Source organism: Ambystoma mexicanum, chromosome 2p (genome assembly GCF_040938575.1).
Source record: "Ambystoma mexicanum isolate Mex_15411 chromosome 2p, UKY_AmexF1_1, whole genome shotgun sequence".
In the NCBI taxonomy this organism is placed as follows: domain Eukaryota; kingdom Metazoa; phylum Chordata; class Amphibia; order Caudata; family Ambystomatidae; genus Ambystoma; species Ambystoma mexicanum.
The window spans coordinates 37941660-37963613 of NC_090923.1; the positions used below are offsets into that span (position 1 = coordinate 37941660).

At 49.8% G+C, this 21954-nt stretch overlaps 1 protein-coding gene across 1 annotated transcript in view; it reads right to left on the reverse strand.

The window, feature by feature from the left end:
• LOC138566168 (semaphorin-3A-like) overlaps window positions 1-21954 on the reverse strand; it is a 624143-nt gene that overhangs the window by 34932 nt on the left and 567257 nt on the right. The window contains exon 16 of the mRNA XM_069643198.1: window positions 14492-14634. Coding sequence (XP_069499299.1) covers window positions 14492-14634 — 143 coding nt within the window. The remainder of the gene's footprint in view (window positions 1-14491; window positions 14635-21954) is intronic.

A 21954-nucleotide genomic window follows, 5' to 3' on the forward strand; every position in this document is an offset into this window, starting at 1 on the left:
GAGAAACAAAAAGGAGTCTATTGGCCTGGGGTCAAGGAAGCTACATCAAAGAATAATTGCAAGGCACAAGGGGAGTCAAAAGGATAAGCCATCTATCTACCACATACTTCTCTTAGATTAAGCAAAGAAGAAAACATCTGTAAGAGCCAAGCATTGGACAATCAAAGATGCGAAAAGCTTATGCAAGGTGGAGTGAGCAAGTCTCCAGAGGCCAAGAGGAGTAATGACATCCAGCTTAATAAAATCAAATAGCAGTAGATGAAAGGATGAACTGGACAAAATCGTGCTCTACTCGCACATGACTCAGAAGATGAAAACAAGGGCTCTAGACGAAGATATTGGAGGTGTACCTACACCCCATTGAAAGTCCCAGAACAGAGACCAGGCTGCAAGGCCAACTATAAAGAAGAAGTCTTGGCTTGGGGCCTGACCGATGAGAGATGATGGACTTATTGGGCAAGTGGGGAGTAGTCTTACATTGCTCTCTGCACCTGAGTTTAGTTTTACTTACATGCTGCTAACAAGCCTCAAGGCTAAGGTTGGGAGAGAATGCCAACCAATCAGAGGGTCTATGTAGCAACATGCTATACAATGTTGCCCAGGCCAATCTCCAGCTGTTATTCTGCTATAATCTGCTGTAATAGACGTATTTAGAGGTAGTTGAGGGCGTGCCTACTAGATAAGGGCAATCCAGTGATATTATTAATACGTATATGATATATAGGCATATATGTTCCCTTAACCAATACCAACCTTCAATAGGCTTTACAGTTTGCCACGTAGGATGATGTCATAGCTGACGTACATAGATATATAAAACCTTTGTGTGATCAAAATTGAAGTGTGAGTGCGTGGACTACAGTTTGCTGTTCTCCAGATTGCCCTGCTTTGTTTGAGGTGACAATAAAGTAGTAATTTTCCATATGCTATAGGTCTGTCTGGTTATTTAGGTCTGAGATCACCATTGGTAATTCCATCTGGCACATGAGACGCTTCCAAGTGCTACAGCCCATTTCCCAACCCTGAACACAAGAGATAAGGCCCCAACCAATGGAGAATTAAATGTACAATGTTCCCAAAACTCCCTCGGCCCACTGGAAAATCATACACTTTTGCCCCTGGACCTGACAATGATAGCACACATTTCTTTTATTGGGCTGCAAGCTTTTTCATCACATTCGTAGTCTCACTGCTTAACCTTTTCCCTCTGTGGACATCTATGAATTCCTAGAGAAATTAGAATGTATCTATAAATTGGTTTTATTGACCTAATTCATTATTATTTGTAGTTTATAGGTGACAGTGGGTTAATTGTATTTGCTCTTTATCTAGCCTCGAATATTCTTATCTAAATGTCATCTCCAGATGGTGCTATTTAGTCATTTGTTTATTTCTCTTGTTGCTATTTCCCTATGACTTCCTGTTTTTTTTTTAAACAATTTTCTTTATTTTCATTTAACAACAAACAAACACAAAACAAATAAACAACAACTCTCAACATTTGCTCTGGCACTTTCGGGTTTAAGTTCATAATGTACGTTATCCGCTCAGGGCACAGTTAGGCACCCTCCTCCTCCGTCGTGTTGTCCTCGTTCCTGTTTGCATGCTGCGCACGGGTGCGGGCAGGTCACGTCTCCTCTCCTCCCGGCTCACTCGAATCAGTTGCGCTGTTTTCCTCGTCGCTCCCAAATAAGTCTTGTACCAAGGTATTCCATGCTAGTATTCTGGCCCCACTGTTCTCGTCTCCCCTCTGCGAGGTTCCGGTCCAGACCGTAGTTTCTGCTATTGCCCATTTTTGTAGGTCCGCCCACCAGTCCTCTATCGATGGTCCTGCGCTTGCTTTCCATGCCATTGTGACGCGGCGTTTCACCAGAATTGTCATCAGGTCTATCATCTTAGCTAGATGGATCCTCTGCTTGTCGCCCCTCAGGAACAGGCCCAGTATGTAGGATGCCGGCGACCAAGTTCGCATATGGATTCCTGCCTTCAACGCTCTTTCCTGTATCGTATTCCAGAAGGGTGTCACACCCGGGCATGTCTAAACCATGTGCAGCATATCTGCCTGTTCTTCCTGGCAGCGTGGACAATTCCGTATTTGACTGTCCCCCATGTTTGACATTCTTTTAGGCATTAAATATGCCCTGTGCACTATGCAGAACTGCAGCTGTCTGAACCTTGCCTTTCTGGAAACTTTCTTCGTGTATTGAAGGGCTCGGTTCCATTCTTCGTCCCTGAGGGGTCGCTGAAGTTCCTCCTCCCCTTTTGTCCAGCTCTTCAGTGTCCTAGAATTGATGGTGCCCAGCAATTGTTCGTAAAGTCTGGACACGGTGTGTCCTCCCCTCAGATACATCGTAACAGGCGTCCAGCAGCCCATCCATGTATTCGTCTTCCGGCAGGGTCTCCCACCTCTTCCTTATTCCTTGGACCATGCTATTATACAGTATGAATTGGCCACTGTGTATGTCCTGCTCCTCCGCCACGGTCTGAAAGTCTACCCAATGTCCTTCTTGCCACAGGTCACCTACCTGGGCCACTCCTTTGTCTTCCCACTGTGTTCTGAACGTTGCTATACGGGCGTCTACCAGTCCCGCCAGGGGAATGTGCCTTGAACAGGGGTCTCTTATGTTCTGCACTTTCCATGCTCTTTTCCACAGTGCTCGGCCTAGTTGGACTATTCTGGGAAAGGTTTTTGCTTGGGTCTCGTTTATCCACAGTAGTTCTTTCAAATAGTATCGCTGGAGCGATGGTCGAAACAGTATTGCATCTATGGAGGTGTCTTCCCCCAGCCATCGGACCACAAATTGAAGTTGTGCGGCCAAGTAGTAGCGCTCAAATTCTGGGAGCTTGATCCATCCCCATTCGTAGCCCCTTTGTAATGTGCTCAGTGCTACCCTGTTCCTCCCTCCCCCCCATAGAAAGGTCCGTGTTATGGAGTGTAATCGTCTGAAAAAGGATCTGGGGATGTTATAGGGGATATTGGTGAAATAATATAGGAGTCGGGGTAAAACTATCATCTTCATTAGGCCGCCCGGCCTACCATCCCCAGCGGTAGTGTTTTCCAGAACTGCATGGGGTACTCTATTTTGTCCAGGGCTGCCTGCGTGTTGGCCATGTGTGTTTCCGCAGTGCCATGATATATGTCCACTCCTAAATATCTGAAGGTGATTGGGGTCCATGCCAGGCCCAGATGTGGCAGCTGGTCTGACGTTGTCGCCCTCAGGCGCGCCAGGGGGAACAGTGAGGACTTCCCCTTGTTGATGGTGATTCCCGATAACCTGCCAAATGCTCCCAGTGCCTTCAATAGGTCTGGTAAGTGGGTTTGTGGGTCCTGGACGTAAAGCAGTATGTCATCTGCATATATTGAAATCTGGTGTGTTTCCCCATCTATCACAATGCCGGTCTCTCCGTACTCCACCCTTAGGAGGGCCGCGAACGGTTCCAGCGCCAATATATATAGCATCGGGGACAGCGGGTACCCCTGTTTCGTACCTCGCCCTATGCTCCACTCCCCTGAGACATGCCTCCCTGTCTTAACTCTGGCCCTGGTCGTTGTACAGCAGCTTTATCCAACGTAGGAACCCCCTGCCTATCCTGAAGTGGGCGAGCGCCCCCAGTAGCCAGTCCCAGTTCACTGAATCGAGCGCTTTCATTGCATCTAATGACGCCACTGCGTATTCTCCCTCCTCTTGGTTCGTCCTGTCAATGACGTGATGGAGTCTCCGGAAATTCCATGCCGTGTTGCATTCTGGTACATACCCCGTCTAGTCTGTGTGTACCAGTGTGGGTATCACCCTTTTTAGCAGGTTGGCCAATGCAGCTGTCAGTATCTTGGAATCCTGATTTATCAGAGAGATTAGCCTGTAGGACCCACACTCGAGGGGCAGCTTCCCCGCTTTAAGTATCGGGACTATTACTGATTCTGGCATACTGCTCGGGAGTTGTCCGCACTCGTACGCCTCCTCCAGTGTCTCTAGTAATCTCGGAGCCAAGCTATCTTTGTATCTTTTATAGAATTCCCCCGGTAACCCGTCGGGCCTCGGGGACTTCCCTGTCGGTAACTGGGCAATAACCTCCGTCTGTTCCTACACAGTAAGGGGGGCGTCCAACATCTGGGCCTGCTCTTCTGACAGTCGTGGGAGTTTGATTTCCGCAAATGCGTCCTCAAGGTCTCCCTCTTCTGCTTCCTGTACCCTGGTATATAGTTTCTCATAGAATTGCGAGAACACCGTATTTATACCATCCTGGGACCTTTCAATCGCCCCCTGACTATTTTGAATTGTGTTTATCGGTTCTCGCTTGGTCTCCTGTTTGGTCAGCCAGGCGAGAAGTCTACTAGGTTTATTCCCTTCTGCATGCAGCCTTTGTATGTACTTCCCATAGTCTAACCGCCCTAATCTCTCCCAGGCCGCCATACACTGTTGTCTCAGAGTGGTGAGGTGACCCGTTTCCCCCCCTCTCGCCCTGCCTGCGCTTCCACCCTCTCTATCTTCCCTTCTATCTCGTCCAGTTCAGCCAGGGTTTCTCTCCTAAGGCCTCCCATTTTCCCAATTGCCACCCCCCTGATCACCACCTTAAAGGCCGCCCATGTCGTTCCTGTACTGTCTACACTACCCGTGTTGTGCTTGAAGTAGTCATCTATTGAAGTTTGGATATGGTCTTGGAAATCCCCCTCTAGGAGTGCTTCCACCCTAAGTCTCCACATGGGTATGGGGGCTTTCCTGCATTTATGTGCCCATGTTGCTTCCAGTGGAGCGTGGTCAGATAGGGTTCGCGCGTGAATGTGTGCCCCAGTGAATTCACCTAGTGTCTCTTTGCCCGTGAATAAATAGTCAATGCGGGTAAATGTCCCGTGTGGGGCGCTATAGTGCGTGTATCCCCTTTCACACCCATGTACCTTTCTCCAGACGTCCTCTAGCTCGAGCTGGTCCAGTGTCTTCTGCAACACCCGCGCTGGTGGTGCGGCTCTTTTGTGTTTGTCGTCCAGCCTGGGATCCAGTGTGCAGTTCAAATCTCCGGCACAGATGGTCGTGGCATTCCTATACGGGGCCAGCCGGGGTGTGAGTGGTTTGAAGAAATCTGTTGCATCGTGGTTTGGGCATAGGTGTTCACCAGACACACTTCATGGTTCTCCAGCTTTCCATGTACGATGAGGACCCTGCCTTCAGCGTCTCTCTCCTGTTTGATGAGTTGGAATGGGATACCCGGGGCAATCCAGGTCGCTACCCCTCTCGCATAGTTAGAGTATGTAGAGCTGTATGTCTGGCCGCCCCATTTCTTGGCCATCTTGGCTGGTTTTTCCGCCATCAGGTGGGTCTCCTGCAGCATTGCGATGTGGACATTCGCTTTGTTTAGCCATGCATAGACCCTCAGTCTCTTCACATAGGCGTTTAGCCCCCTGACGTTCCAAGTCACCTCTTTTAGTTTATTTTGGTTCCTGTGTCTTACAGTTTCCTGCGGCCCACTTGTTCCCATCGGCCTGTTTAGTTTTTCCTTTCTGGCCTGCTGGCCTGGGAGGTCCGTCCATCATCTTCTCCCAATTGTTCCCCTGGTAGCTTGCGGGTCCGCCTTCCCTCTTTACTTCCCCTGTCCTGGCGGACCGCCCTGCCACCAGTGTCCGTTTCTCTCCACCTCCACTCTTTGGTGTTCCGCGCCGGGTTCCCGCATTTGAGTGCAGCCTCACTTGCGCCCTTGCGTTGTCTGTGCCGTGTCTGTGACCTCCTCATTCATTATGTTTGCCTCCTCTCGTGCCTTCTCTTAACAAACTTAACCACACTACTACAACTACTATAAACCAACGCCCAGCCTCCCTGCCTCTGATCGGGCCCCGCCGCATTCCAGGTGCTGCCCTCGATCCGCGGACACACTCGTCACGGCGTGGTGCCTTAAAACTGACACTGCTAACTTGTCGCTACTTGGGGTCCCCTCTGTGGGTCTTGGCGGTCCAGTGCCAGAGGCCTAGAGCTCCCAGGTTGATCCATTAATTTATGCTTTCGGTTCTCATTCTTGCCGTATCTCGATTCGGCATGGTGTCCTCAGTGTTTTGTCCGCACCCTCATTCCCTGCCTCGCCGGGGTGCCTCACGATTCCTCTCGACCCCCTCTCTTAGTTGTGGGATCCCCTGCTGATCCATCCACTCCTGGGCGTCTGCCGTGGTCTCAAAGATCTGTGTCCTCCCGTTGTGCAGGATTTTGAGTTTGGATGGATAAAGTAACATGAATCTCATCCCCGCTGCCCGAAGGCGCTCTTTGGTCGGCCAGAACTGGGCTCGCTGTCTTTGCACAAGTGCTGTATAGTTAGAGTAGGTGGTTATCCTGGCTCCGTTGCGTGTTATCTCCCCGCCTTCCCTCGAGAATGTCAGGATTTTCTCCATGTCTTTAAAGTTCAAGATCTTTGCGATCATGGGTCTCGGTGGCGCGTCCTGGCGGGGTTTCCTGGTTAGTGCTCTGTGCGCCCTTTCCACCACAAAGCCCTGGGACAATGTCCCTGCACCTACTTCCTAGAGCAGTAAGTTCTCTATATAATCTGTGGGGTCTCTACCTTCCGCCCCCTCCGGCAGCCCTATGATGCGCACATTGTTGCGCCTGGCCCGGCCTTCCGCATCTTCGGCCCTGCGTTCTAGTGTTTTAATCCGCTCCAGGGCATCCGACATTTGTGACTGAGAGGTGGTCACGTTTGCTGGATTGCTCTGCACCTGTTGTTCCACCGTTGTCACTCTACCTGCGAGGTTCCTCGTGTCCTGCCTGTGGAGCCCCACGTCCACGATCACTGCATCCAGATTGCCCTCTATTGAGGCCTTTAGCCCTCTATGGCCTCTAGGATACTGCCTTCCACTTGTTTGAGCTCCCCTTGCGTAGCGTATGATGTGGCCGTCTCTGCCGCCGCCATCCCAGGTTGTGAGTCCTCGCTCTTGCGGGCAAATGTCTCCATGCTTGTTTGCCTCCCTCTACTGCCTTTCTGTTTCTCAGGCATGTTGATGTTTGTGGCCTCATGTGTCTGTGCTTGGATGGGGGCGGTGTGCACCTGGGCGGCCTCCACTTTAATGTTGGTGTTCTCTCTTCCCTACGGGTTATCCCAAGCATGGGCCCTGCTGCACCCCAGCACCTCCCTGGGCCTGGCGCGCAGCAGCTAAAGTCTCTTTGTGGTCACTCTGTCCAGCTGCAGCCTCGCCGGGGCCATTACGATCTCCTGCCTCCGCTGTCTCGTCCTTACCGGGGGCTCTGGTTGCATCTTCGCTGGATGCTGTTGGTTGCTTCTGTCTGCTGCGCCACTGCGGCTCTGGGCCGGTAGCCCGCTTGCCTTCTGCTATCGAGGGCCGGGACAGGTCCAGGGTTTCCCCCTCCGGGCTGCCGCTGCGTGGGCACGCTCCGGAAAGACTTCTGTGTGCTGGGGAGCGCCCTGTCTGTGCCCCGAGCCGCAGGCACTGTGTTCTTCCTGTGTCTCGGCCCTCCGCTCTCCTCTGCCACTATCCTCGGTTTTCTGCTCCCACTTCACGCGGCGTGGTGGTGCGTGCCTCGTTCCACGTCCCTGTTAGGGACGGCGGTCGGGTTAGGCGCCTCTCTCGGTCTTCCACGGGTGGTGTGTGGGTATCCGGTGGGCAGCCATCCGCGCCCAGCCATCTGGGTACTCAGCTTCCGCTGCCCTTCGGAGCGCAGGCCGATCCTCAGTGGGCCGCGGCCGACATTTTGAGTGGTGCCCCCGCGTTTCTGCTTCGCCTCGTTTCTGGTCTTTTCGACCTCCGATTTTGTTCAGGCTTACGCCCGTACGTGCCCTGGACTCTCTGGCTGCCGTTCCTTTGATTAGTTCAGGGTCTCCTGCCGTTTTTCAGCCGTTTATAAGGATCGTGTAGCGGATCAACCGGGAGCTCTCGGTGACTCGCTCACTCTCGCATGGCCACCAAGCCACGCCTCCCTATGGCTTCCTGTTAGTCATCTTCTCTTTGTTTCATGCTCAAGACAGATTTTGCCTGACTAGTCTATGGCAGCCCTCTTTGTGCTCTCACCATTCAATGCTGTGGGACTCTGCGGCAGCCTAAAGACGGATGGTTAAGGAGTCCACAGGAGACTCTGAAGCGTGCACGACCATCTTTGTGCAAGTGTGGCTTCAACATGTTCCCCCCTCAAGCAACTGTTCTGTTGCCACTGAGGCCCTTTCCCTCATTCTCTGCTTCCGACGTTTCGTAGCCGCCACGACACAATAGTTCTGCTTCAGGTCACTAACCCGCCACAGCAGGCTTTGATGAAGTGGCAAGGATCTGTTGCAGTTATGGGCATTATTAGGGCTTTCAGCTGTGCCCAGGTCGCCTCTGAGTGTAGATAAGAGGTGCAAAGGTACAAGGACACCACCTTTTCTTCTCAGCAGAGGGTGCCTTCTGCTTCACGCGCTCCTTTGGTCTCTAACTTGCTGAGAATTTAGTTCCCTTTCTATTTTTGATCTTTCTTATATTTTGTAATCGGATATTAAGAGTTGAAGCACATTAGATGAAATCTTGCAAGCTCAGGCAACACATGTCATCTTGGAAGGCTGCTACCTACGCCTCCTTTTCAGCTACCAGACTTTTGATCTTACGCCATCTTGGTGTCTGACATGCCGCTGATACAGCTTTAAAGCCCCTTTCATAAGCCGAGGAGGAATAGGAGGAATGGAGGGTAGGAGATGAGTGAAGCAGGGGAATAAAGAAGAGGGACAAGGGAGCAGGACTGAGAGAAAGAGGACAGGAGTCAGGGAAGGAGGAATGCATCAGGGAAAGGGGACAACACGGGTGACAGAGAAATAGGCAGGCAAGAAAGAGGACATGGAGTGAGATAGGGGTAACAGGGATCGGGTAGAGGCACATGCGTGAGAGAAGGGGGAAGGAGAGGTGAAGGAGGCGGGGAAAGGAGAGAGGGAATGGAGGCAGGCATGAGGGAAGGGGACAACAGCGGGAACATAAGTGAGGGCGGGGGAAACCAGGGAGTGTGCGGAGACAATAGAAAGATAAAAGGGATTGTGAAGAAAATGTCATTGGTGATTATTTAAGCGTCGAGATGCAAAACAACTTACTTCAGGGAACCAGTAGGTGACAAAATGGGGGGGGGCAAAGAGGTGAGAAAAGTGAGACAAGATAGAGGAAGTGGGCGCATAGTGACAGAACAAAAGCAGGAAGAGCAGTGAGAAAAAGGGCCATGAGGGTGAGAGAAGGGTGGCAGGAGTCAGGGAAGGAGGAACAAGTGCAAGTTAATATACAGCAGGAGATAGAGGGAGGGAAAGAGAAGGAGGGAGAAGCAGAAAACATTGCAAAACTATTATATGTGTGTGTTATTCCAATTCTGAGTCATGGAAAAAAGAACTACGCCTCTACTTCTTACGGAATGAGACACGCAAGCTAATGTGATGCTCCTCTGTGCACATACACCAGCATGCCTGTGACATTGTTATATTCCTATGGTCATGTTGCAATTATTACCATAACTAGCAATACTCCTTCCTGCTCCACACTTTACTACCCTGCCCCTGCACACTCGCCTGAGTTCCTAACTGTAAAACTTCACCAAAACACATGAAAGACTGGCTCTGCAACCAACCCGACCGCCTAACAGATCACCTGTACCTATCTACTTGTATACATAGACAGCCAAGTAGCACTCTGCCAACATGTGTATCTCTACTGCTGACTTTCTCTTGTTTTAGCGAATTTGCATTTAGGTTGCCTGCATATGCCTAATAGTTATCAGCCAATGCTTACCTATACTTGACTGTTCTGAGAATCCGTATTTAGGTTGCCTGTACACGTCCACTAGATACCAGCCCACCTATTCTTGCCTGTTTTAGCAAACCTGCATTTAGGTTGCCTGTACATGCCCAACAGCTATCAAACAGTGCTTACCTATTTTCGCCTGCACTATCAAAGTTGCATTTAGATTGCCAGCATTCCAAGCCACTTAAAACTAGCATACTATGTATCTACCACTATTCTACACGGTTCTACTCAGAACCATCCTCAATCTGACCACCCTTCACAACATGAATTTATCCCAGCCACAGAACCAGCTACCTCACGGAAGTGTACCCTTTGAATCAGCAAACATGGCCTCGAAACCGTGCAGCTTCCAACAGCGAAACCTAAATCTACGCGCTAGACTCCTAAGAATGTATGACCCTCTAACGAATGCCCAATCCGCTTCTAATCACCCTAGGCACACCATGCATACCACCAACACTCCACCACATACAGATAACAATGGCCAACACCCACTACAACTCAACAGTCAAATCTTTAGAGAATCCACCACCCCCCAAAATGCCAACACAAAGTCCAGCCTCCCTCTGCCCCACCTACCCTACTGGGAATAAAAGGCGCCTTAATAAACGCCCGTTCTATGGTAGCCCATGGCACTGAAATAGCGGACATAATCCAAAACGAAAGCATAGATCTCCTGGCCATCACGGAATCCTGGCTTCACCCAGCAGCAGGACCAGCTATCATGCTAGCCATCCCAAATAATTACACTCTTATACCATGGATCACACCACGTCTAGAGGTGGCAGCCTTGCTATAATTGTTAAAAATAACCTAACGCTAAGACTCTCCTCACCCCACAATACCAATTCCTGTGAATCCCTCACAGCTAAACTCACCATTGCCAACAATCAAACCATCATATATTTGAGGAAGACCTCATGAACCTACTATCTGACAATCTAAAAAACTCTACTCAATGTCTCATCCTAGGCGACTTCAACCTTGGATTCAATGACCCACGTGACCCCAATGCCCTACAAATTAACAGCACCCTTGAGGAACTAGGATTCTCCCAAAAGATCACAGATCCTACACATATCAAAGGAAGGACCCTCGATTGGATTGCCGAAACATAATTGCCCAACCACTATCACCTCTATAATGCCTCAGCCAGGGTCCGACCACCGCCTGGTATCCTTCACCCTTGAAACCACCCCACCCATGAACATTAGCATCCTAGCTCCCACCGCACCTACCAGAAATAAAAAAAAATATTACTCCTGAAAATCTTATCCCCCTCATTCTCCCCACCTTAAACTCTATCTCAGATCAGTCCAACCCAGCCACCATGGTAGAAAAGTATAATGAAGTGATGCTCGCCTCTCTGGACGCTATTGCACCACTGAAAATTAGGAAGAGCAAACCCCGCCAACACCTAAATACCTGGTTCACACCCCTACTGAAAGACATCAGACAAAAGAAACACCTCAGCGAAAAAACCTGGAGATCAGACCCCTCAAAGATCAATAAAAATAACTTGAAGAAATTAGCTACCCTCTACAAAAAAGAAATTATCCTTGCCAAACAAACATCCTACAACTCACGTATCATTCAAGCCAAACCCAACACCAAAGAATTGTTTGCCATCCTAAAGGAAGTAGAATTAAGGACAAGATCTGGTGCACAGGCATACAAAATGCCCTTGTCAACAAGATAACAATGCTCCAGGCGAAGATTAACAACAAAAAAGCTTCCATAACTGTCCCAAACACTGTCAACATTGACACCCCCTCCAAGACTACCACAAACTCATTACCAACTCCTAAATCCACTTTTACTCCACCCACACCGGACACTCCTCCCTTCTACTTTTGCAAAGTCTCCACTAAAGAAGTCGAGAAAGTCATCCTCACCCTCAAAACTCATAAACGCCTCTTTCACATCAGGTACCATACCTAGCAACATGAAACATTTCTGGGTCCTCCCCCTCCTCAAAAAGCAAACCTTGGACCCCTCCATCCCTACCAATTACCGCCCCATAACCACTGTGCCGTTCCTACTTAAAATCCTAGACAAAGTAGCTTACCTACAAATTCAGCACCACCTGGAACGAAACCACCGTCAGTACGGCTTCAGACCACAGCATGGGACTGAGACTGCACTCCTAGACCTTAAGGCAGAAATAGACACACTACGAGATAAAGGTACGACTTCACTCCTACTACTTCTCGACCTCTCTGCTGCATTCAATCTGGTAGACCATGCAATACTCTGCAATCATTTGGTCATGGCAGCCTGCTTCTCCCATGAAGCAGTCGCATGGATCCAGTTTTCCTAGATAACAGGACAATGCAAGTTTTCTCTCCCCTAGCAGTACGCCGCACCTACATCATGCGGCGTACCCAAAGGATCATGTGTATCTCCTACCCTATACAATATTTTCACAAAGCCCCTTTTTGATGATCTAGATGGTCTAGGTATCACCTACACTAATTATGAAGATGATACACAATCCTCATCCCGTTGACGGGAGATTATGACAAGGATTTGGCCGTTGTGAATAAAGTCTACCTCATCATCCAGGCATGGATGGCCTCTCATGGTCTATGCCGGAATGATGACAAAACTAAACTCCTCATTCTAGGCACCTCCTCCAACATCAAACAACTAGGTCCCAACTATGACTCCTTCATAATTGACAATAACATCATTACTGTGGCCAAAGTAGTCAAAACCCTCGGCTTCTACATATACTCCATGCTTACCTTTGGTAAACAAATGAATGCCATGGCCTCAGCCACCTCCTACACCTGCAAGTTAATTAGAGCAGCCAAGCCCTTTCTCTTACCTTATAACTGCGTCATTCTAGCAAGGGCACTAATCCTGTCTAAACTAGTTTACTGCAACGCCCTCTACTTAGGTAGTAACAAATGCATCATCGCCAAAATACAGACACTTCAAAATAATGCCCTGAGAGCCGCCCTAAATTTCCCTAAAAACGCCCATATATCAGACCTCAGGAGATCTACTAACTGGCTCACCACTAATGATAAAATCCTCTTCAAAACAGCATCCCTTACACACAAATGTCTCAACCACGCAGCCCCGCAATACCTTATAGACAGATTCACCAGACAAACAGCCTCTCACCCCCTAAGAAAAGCCAACTCCAACCTTTTGCTAGTACCCAGATTCAAACTCACTAAATCTGGTGGGAGCAGCTTCGCTGTTAAAGCAGCACAATATTGGAACTCCCTTGCCCCTGCTCTAAGGGAAGATCTCCCCTACCTCCAATTCAGATCCAATCTATCCAATGGCTAAAGGAACATGATGCCTAACCCTACCCTACTGACATCTGGGATCTCATGTATATTTTGTATATTTTGTTCTGCTTTATTTATGTGTCACACTTGCGCTCTTGTAAATTTACTGTATATACATCTGTGCTTCTTTGACAGTACATGTCTACAGCATTGTAACCGTAGCTGTATCTTTCCATGCTTAATCTGTAACCTGTAACCTAAGTTGAACAACCCTCATTTTGCCTTCGTGCCCGAATACCCCTGGGTCTGGTGTGCAATATAAATAATAAAAACAAACAAACACACAACACCTTTCTACTCCACTAAGTGGTGCAGAAAGCCACAGTGGACAAAGGTGGTCTGATCTGTGGTGACCTGATCCCTGGACCAGAAATGCCTCTACCGCCCGACCCCCTGGAAAGTCATCTTCTCCATAGTGATGCAGCTTGCCTGGAGATCCGCCAGGGGGCAGATGAAGCTTACCCTGGGCATCATGAGATGTGCATGGCAGGTGTTTCCAGGGCTAGGAGGCCTTGATATGTATTGTTCCAAGGATTCAGTAGAGGGTGGTTGCTGACAGCTACACCAGACATCACTCTCCATGGCATAAAAGAAACAGGGAAAGACTGCAGCGTTGGCTTCTGAACTGGCTAAGTGATAGTGATGGTCAGCTGTCGGTGCGGGCAAATGACGGGCATTCTGCAACAGCTATGGGGTCAGACACAGGGATTGGTACATGAGCCAGTGCCATGACATACCCCCTGAGGTGATCCTGCAGAGAAGTGCCAAGAGAACATGTGCCTGTTAGGAGATCACACCTTGATCCCTTCCAGGGTAGATGTTCCAGGTGGAATGAGCCATTTCAGCCCAGTGTCAAAGATTCTGAGAGTGGCTCGTGAAGAACTTAAGCTCAAGGCATGACAAACCGACCTCCAGCACTAAGGGCACAGAAAGCACAGTGGCACAAGGTACAGTAATATGTGACATCACCAAATGCACAAGGGACCTGGTGGTTACCAGGATGGACCACCACAAAGTGACTAAGCCATGTGACAGACGGTGTCGGGGAATGGTGGGATGCACAAGGAGAGGATACACATCTGTGCCACACATCTGCCCAGGCCACTGGTGAGGCCTGACCTGCACTAAGGACACATCTCCAGACAGATGTACATAACTTGAGATTGTTCCAGGACAGACTTTCAAACTGATGCCTGGTTCAAACCAGAGGTCCTCTGAGAAGAATTTCAGCATGTGCACACTGGATGAAAGGAGGAGGGGGATATGATGGGCATTCTAATCCCTAAACGGTTGACACACAGAATGGTCACACATTAGCCTCACTATCACATCAAGGTTCCTATGGCACGTCCGACATGGTAGGCATGTGTGCTGTGCACATATGTCGCGAAGGAGACCTCCAGTGAGGTCACTAAGGATAATTAAAAGCCCTGAACCCTCTACAACGTACCTTTTGTGAGTCTGAGTTGGTTTCATTTGCTACTCGCACCCACGTCACGGTCGCGCGGCGTGATTTGGGCAGGCACTCCAGGAATGTTCCATTCCCTTCCGCAACCACAATCACCTTCTCTTCTGGCTTGACCTGCACTGGAACTAGACAAAAAGGTGAGGATTAGAGGACTTGACCCACACTTGGGATATTGACAAAGCCTATCAATGATCAAGATCCACAATACGTGCTTCAGAGCTCAGAAGTGTGCACACACCATGTCCATTAGGCAGACGGCAGACCTCAGCTTCACTGGGACTTACCTCAGGTGTGTGCACACACCATGGCCATCAGGCAGACCTCAGCTTCACTGGGACTCACTTCAGGAGTATGCACACACCACGACCATCAGGCAGACCTCAGCTTCACTGTGACGTACCTCAGGAGTGTGCACACACCATGGCCACAGGCAGACCTCAGCTTCACTGGCACTTACTTCAGGAGTGTGCACACACTATGACCAACAGGCAGACCTCAGCTTCACTGGGACTTACATCAGGAGTGTGCACACACCAGGACCATCAGGCAGACCTCAGCTTCACTGTGACGTACCTCAGGAGTGTGCACACACCATGGCCACAGGCAGACCTCAGCTTCACTGGCACTTACTTCAGGAGTGTGCACACACTATGACCAACAGGCAGACCTCAGCTTCACTGGGACTTACATCAGGAGTGTGCACACACCATGACCATCAGGCAGACCTCAGCCTCACTGGCACTTACATCAGGAGTGTGCACACACCAGGACCATCAGGCAGACCTCAGCCTCACTGGCACTTACATCAGGAGTGTGCACACACCATGACCATCAGGCAGACCTCAGCCCCACTGGCACTTACATCAGGAGTGTGCACACACCATGACCATCAGGCAGACCTCAGCCTCACTGGCACTTACATCAGGAGTGTGCACACACCATGACCATCAGGCAGACCTCAGCCTCACTGGCACTTACATCAGGAGTGTGCACACACCATGACCATCAGGCAGACCTCAGCCTCACTGGCACTTACATCAGGAGTGTGCACACACCATGACCATCAGGCAGACCTCAGCCTCACTGGCACTTACATCAGGAGTGTGCACACACCATGACCATCAGGCAGACCTCAGCCTCACTGGCACTTACATCAGGAGTGTGCACACACCATGACCATCAGGCAGACCTCAGCCTCACTGGCACTTATATCACACATGTTCACATCCATTGTCTTATGAAGCTCCCACACAAGATGTGCACTGTCGTTCAGCACAGCCGGAATGTTCCATTGGTACAATCCCCAGAGTGTTTGCAGAGTTTTCCGGCTCAATGTCAACATAAAGGGGTCCACAAGATGTAGCTCTCTAGTTGTTGTGGGGTAACAGCTGGAGAGCCAAAGGTTGCAGACGCCTAGAGTGTGAGAGATGCTTTCTGTCAGTTCCCCCTGCTGCATAGTGTGTGCACCACATCCCTTCTTGTATGCAAATACCCCAAGACTGTCGCTAAACACAGCAAAACAATATAGTTTCGTGTTCTTTAATCTTCTAGGAACACACAATGTATATAAAACCTATCACTGTATAAACACGTTCTAGAATTCGTCATCAGAACATTGCCGTTGACATTTTAAAGCATATCATTTCACAAAGGACAATGTTTCTGTGAATGCTGCCCTCATACGGTCCCATGTGATTCTATCGGGTCACAGCTCCCCCAAATCAAAGCCCCATCCTCTCGAATCCCCCTCAAAAGATCACAATTCCTCGAATCCCCCACCCGTCCAATCCTGTCCACCAAATGCTGCCCACTGAATCCCACCCACTCAATACCGCCCACTCAATCCCTCCCACTGAATCCCGCCCACTCAATCCCGCCCACTGAATCCCGCCCACTCAATCCCGCCCACTCAATCCCTCCCACTGAATCCCACCCACTGAATCCCGTCCACTGAATCCCGTCCACTCAATCCCTCCCACTCAATCCCTCCCACTCAATCCCTCCCACTGAATCCCACCCACTGAATCCCACCCACTGAATCCCTCCCACTCAATCCCTCCCACTCAATCCCTCCCACTGAATCCCACCCACTGAATCCCACCCACTGAATCCCTCCCACTCAATCCCTCCCACTCAATCCCTCCCACTGAATCCCACCCACTGAATCCCACCCACTGAATCCCGTCCACTCAATCCCTCCCACTCAATCCCTCCCACTCAATCCCTCCCACTCAATCCCTCCCACTGAATCCTGCCAACTGAATCCGTTCCACTGAATCCCTCCCACTGAATCCCACCCACTGAATCCTGTCAACTGAATCCCTCCCACTGAACCAATCCCACTGAATCCCACCCACTGAATCCCGCCCACTCAATCCCGCCCACTGAATCCCGCCCACTCAATCCCTCCCACTCAATCCCTCCCACTGAATCCCACCCACTGAATCCCACCCACTGAATCCCTCCCACTCAATCCCTCCCACTGAATCCTGCCAACTGAATCCGTTCCACTGAATCCCTCCCACTGAATCCCACCCACTGAATCCTGTCAACTGAATCCCTCCCACTGAACCAATCCCACTGAATCCCGCCCACTGAATCCCTCCTACTGAACCCCGCCCACTGAATCCTGCCCACTGAATACCGCCCAATGAATCCCTCCCCCTCAATCCCTCCAACTCAATCCCTCCCACTGAATCCCACCCACTGAATCCCGCCCACTGAATCCCTCCCACTGAACCCCGCCCACTGAATCCTGCACACTGAATGCCACCCAATGAATCCCTCCCACTGACTCCTGCCCACTGACTCCTGCCCACTGAATCCCACCCACTGAGTCCCTCCCACTGAATCCCTCCCACTGAATCCTGCCCACTGAATCCTGCCCACTGAATCCCTCCCACTGAATGCCGCCCACTGAATCCCTCCCACTGAATCCCACCCACTGAATCCCTCCCACTGAATCCTGCCCACTGAATCCTGCCCACTGAATCCTGCCCACTGAATCCCTCCCACTGAATCCCACCCACTGAATCCCTCCCACTGAATCCTGCCCACTGAATCCCTCCCACTGAATCCCACCCACTGAATCCCTCCCACTGAATGCCGCCCACTGAATCCCTCCCACTGAATCCCTCCCATTGAATCCCTCCCACTGAATCCTGCCCACTGACTCCTGCCCACTGAATCCTGCCCACAGAATCCCACCCACTGAATCCCTCCCACTGAATCCCTCCCACTGAATCCTGCCCACTGAATCCTGCACACTGAATCCCTCCCACTGAATCCCACCCACTGAATCCCTCCCATTGAATGCCGCCCACTGAATCCCTTCCACTGAATCCCTCCCACTGAATTCCACCCACTGAATCCCTCCCACTGAATCCTGCCCACAGAATCCCTCCCACTGAATCCCACCCACTGAATCCTGTCCACTGAATCCTGCCCACTGAATCCTGCCCACTGAATCCCTCCCACTGAATCCCACCCACTGAATCCCTCCCACTGAATGCCGCCCACTGAATCCCTCCCACTGAATCCCTCCCACTGAATCCATCCCACTGAATCCTGCCCACTGAATCTCGCACACTGAATTCTGCACACTAGATCTCACCCACTGAATCCCACTCACGGAATCCCTCTCCACTGGTCCCACCCGCTGAAACCCTTTCCGTCGCCCCACCATCTGTTTGCCTACTCTGATGTGATATGATAGGTTATTTATAATGCGCTTAATACCCAGAGGTTTATAAGCACATACACAGGGATTGAACCTGTGTTGCTCCGTGTCGTCTTGCATCCAAAGCAAGCACATTGCCACTGAGCTATCCTCCCGAGACAAATGGGGGGTTTCACCCACATATCCTCTTTCCCCACCCCCACATCTGTGCCCTGAAGGGGGTCCACCCCCAAATGGCCACCATCCGAGCCCCAAGCCGCCCAAATGCCCTGTGTCCCATTCCCCCACTCCATCCTCCACATGCCACCAGTGGTGTACTGAATGGGGGGCAGGGGGAGCAAGCTGCCCCCCAGAGGTTCTTTTCAAGTCAGACCGGGACATTTGTCAGTGGGCCACCTCTCCCGTTCAGCATTTCAATGAGGGTGCCCTACGGGAATGGTGTTCCACTGGCAGGCCAATATGTGCCAAGCAATTCCTGCTTAGAACACTCATTGTCCTTGCAGCAGGACACCTTACCCTTTCCAAACGGGAGAGGTATCCCGCTGCCAGGACAATGTCCCAAGGAGCTCCGGGCGTCAGAGGGGCCCTCACGTTGCTCTGTGTCAACAGGCACTGATGGGAGGGGGGAGGGGGGCTACTAGCTGGGACTTGTGTACCTTTAGAATGGGAATGGGAGGGAGTGATCAGAAGTGAGAAGGGTGCCTAATGATGCAGGCTTTATGAAATAATGACTATAACTTTAAAACCCAAGGGGGATTTGTCAGGCTACATTAATCTGCATGATGCTGTTGTGCCTTTGCATGCAGGAAGGGGAGAGTAAAACTAAAGCCGTACTCTTATTGCTCAACATATTTCCATGAAAATGTATATAGTGTATAGTTAGTTTACTATGAGTCTCATCAGGAGTCTCAAGGTATCCCGGTGGTAATACCACCGGGATGATGCCAGCGCAAATAGCGTTACAGGCACTCGGTCCGGCGCTATTGTCGCCAGATCATGAGTAGTGGTACAGCAGCAAGTTCCCATTCCCCATTGGATCCATTGGGGTTTTGGGGGCGCTATTACTGCCGTCTGTAATTGCACTGGTGGTAATAGTGCTGAAAAAAAGGCGGTAAGGGGACATTTTTATCTCCAGCAAAAAGCTGTAGGTAAAACTCCCACTTACCGCGACTCAAGATTGGGCCAATCCTTAAATGCAGCGGTAATAGCATTACTGCCGCATTTAAGGGCTAAGGCCCAACTCATGATGAGGCCCTAAGAAAGGCTAGTTCATTACTTCCAAGGCATTGCCATAAATAAAGTATTATTTAAGCATGTGAAATGCAAAACAAAACCTTAATAAATATCTATATCAACTAAACCTGGAAAGATGTCCTCACCATTTAACCAAAGTGTGTGATCCTGGGCAAATCACACTGGGCCTCATTATGACCCTGACGGTAGCCGTGCCCTTATTAAGGGCAACGCTGCCGCCGGTAATGATTTTTTACCGGGGCCAAGAAAAGGGCAATAACCGGATTATGCGACCTTGGCAGACGGGGTAATTGCCCTTTTCTTGGACCCGGTAAAAATCAATCCCCATTCCCATTGAGCCCGGTAGGGCTCAATGGGAATGGGGAGGGTGCTAACAACGGGCTCGTTAATGACGGGCCCATTGTTAGCATCCTGGCCTGCTAGCGGTTCCCGCTTTTCACGTCTGGACAGACCAGACGTGAAAAGCGGGACCCACTAGCAGGCCTCGTAATAGGGCATCCCGTAACGAACGGTGCCGGTCCTGTACCGGCACCGTTCATTACGAGAGTGCCAGGATCCTAATGAGGCCCACTGTGTCTTATCTGCAGCTCTGTAAGTGATTCACTTCATAGCTCATGTTAATATATCATGCTGTTATTTAAAAAAAAGCCTAATGACTATAGAGTTGCTCCATATATAAAAATAGTGCAATTTAGGTGTTGTGCACCACAAAGTTATTTGCTACTTGGCTTACTTATGGCAACTTATTCTAAAGTCACTTCCATGGTGCCTCCAAGTATCAAAGACTGATGATGCCTCTTGCAATGTCATTTCGGTTGATGCAGTTCACAAGCAAATTAGGAGGTCTGTGTAGAGGAGCAGATTTATACATCTGCAGGATATCCTGCCTCCTACCTCCTTTGTATTGGAGACATGAGACTGTGCCTTGTCTGACACCAACTATCATGCAAATACGGCAGCGAGTATTTGGAAGGAAATATCCATTGAGACCGTATCGAATGTATCCTCGAGTTCACAACATCCTACAGGAAGAACTCCCTGAAGGAATATGAAAAAGAGATAAGAGGATGAACGATTGATGTCATAAGAAAGTGTGCACAACGTCCCGAGATGCTGAATGAAGATGATGTATGGATCCTGGAGGAGAAATGACGAAGTAAAGAATCAAGTGAACTCTCAAGTGGAAAAGAAGAAGATTACACAGTAAAAAGCTCTACAGAAATCAGAGGCATGAAGAATGTATATACGCTGAACTGCAAGATAGATCAAGTCATCGTATAGGCTAGCTATAAGTATTGAACAGAATGCAGGCGGAGCCGCCATTGTGTAGAATCTGGACATTGGTATCATGACATAGTAAGCCAAAGAATAATTGAGAAAGAATTAAAAGCTGTGTCGCAGCAGAATAGCCGGCTAGTGGAGCTGCGTGGAGAGGCTGTCTGGCCTGAAGTCAAGAACTATGAAGTCGAAGTCAGCTATCGACTCTGAAGAAGAACGAGTGTACCCAGGAGGATGAATCCTCTCAGGTTAAGGTGCAAGAAAGAACACATAGGATGCCAGGTTTTAATTAATTTAAAGCGTTTACAAGCTGCAGAATTAATCAAATCATGGTCTCTTGTCATGTGAGTCCAGGATGGGAATAGAGTTTGAAATTGTTTGAGTACCAGATACGATAGCGAGTGCCCTCACTCCTGCGCATTCCTAGGACAAGAATGCTCTGCAAGGCCAAGTACAAAGACAATTTCATGGTAGAAGGCATGGGTGATGAGAGATGTTGGGCTAATTGGGTGGTGAGGTAGCTTCATGTCCTATCTACCTGGTCCTCCCTGTCCTTATATACGTCTTGACTTAAATTTCCACTTTGTCTTTGACTCGAACCAGGTCCATTATGTTGCTTCTGAATGAGGACCAGTGACTGCCTGTGGTGCATCAACTGACAAGATTCACATTTGACTGTGTAGTGATCCAGAACAAGGCACCAAACACAGCACTTGTGCAGCCCCGTGGCCAATAACAGCTCTTCTTGCAGTCTTTACAGGGCTTGAAGCCTGTGGTTCAAGGTAAGGATATGGTATCCTCCAATCATGGCATATTCACCTGACCACATTGTGCCAGTGGCACATTTCAATGAATTTTACCAGGGTAGGTTTGGGGGTGTAAGTTGATAGAATAGGGCTTATGAAGGGGGAAAGATGAGAAAAGAGACGGAAGAAAAAAAGAGCATGGGGACTGCTCCCCCATAAAAATACACTGCTGTAAAATTCGGTGCGTTTTCCCATCCGGTCAGATGTCAAATGTCGTGGATATGATGAAACTTTAAGGTGGCCTTCCGAACCAGAACGAAACTAAGGTAACAGGGTGCAAGCAGCCCCATGCCTCTGACGTAATATCCTGTGACATGCGTGGCAAAGACGGAGTGCAAAGCTGGCGCGGAATCAGAGTGCGCCCCCTGGTGGCTGATGACAGGTTGATGATGCAGGCTATACCGCAAACACATTTGAAATGATAAAGG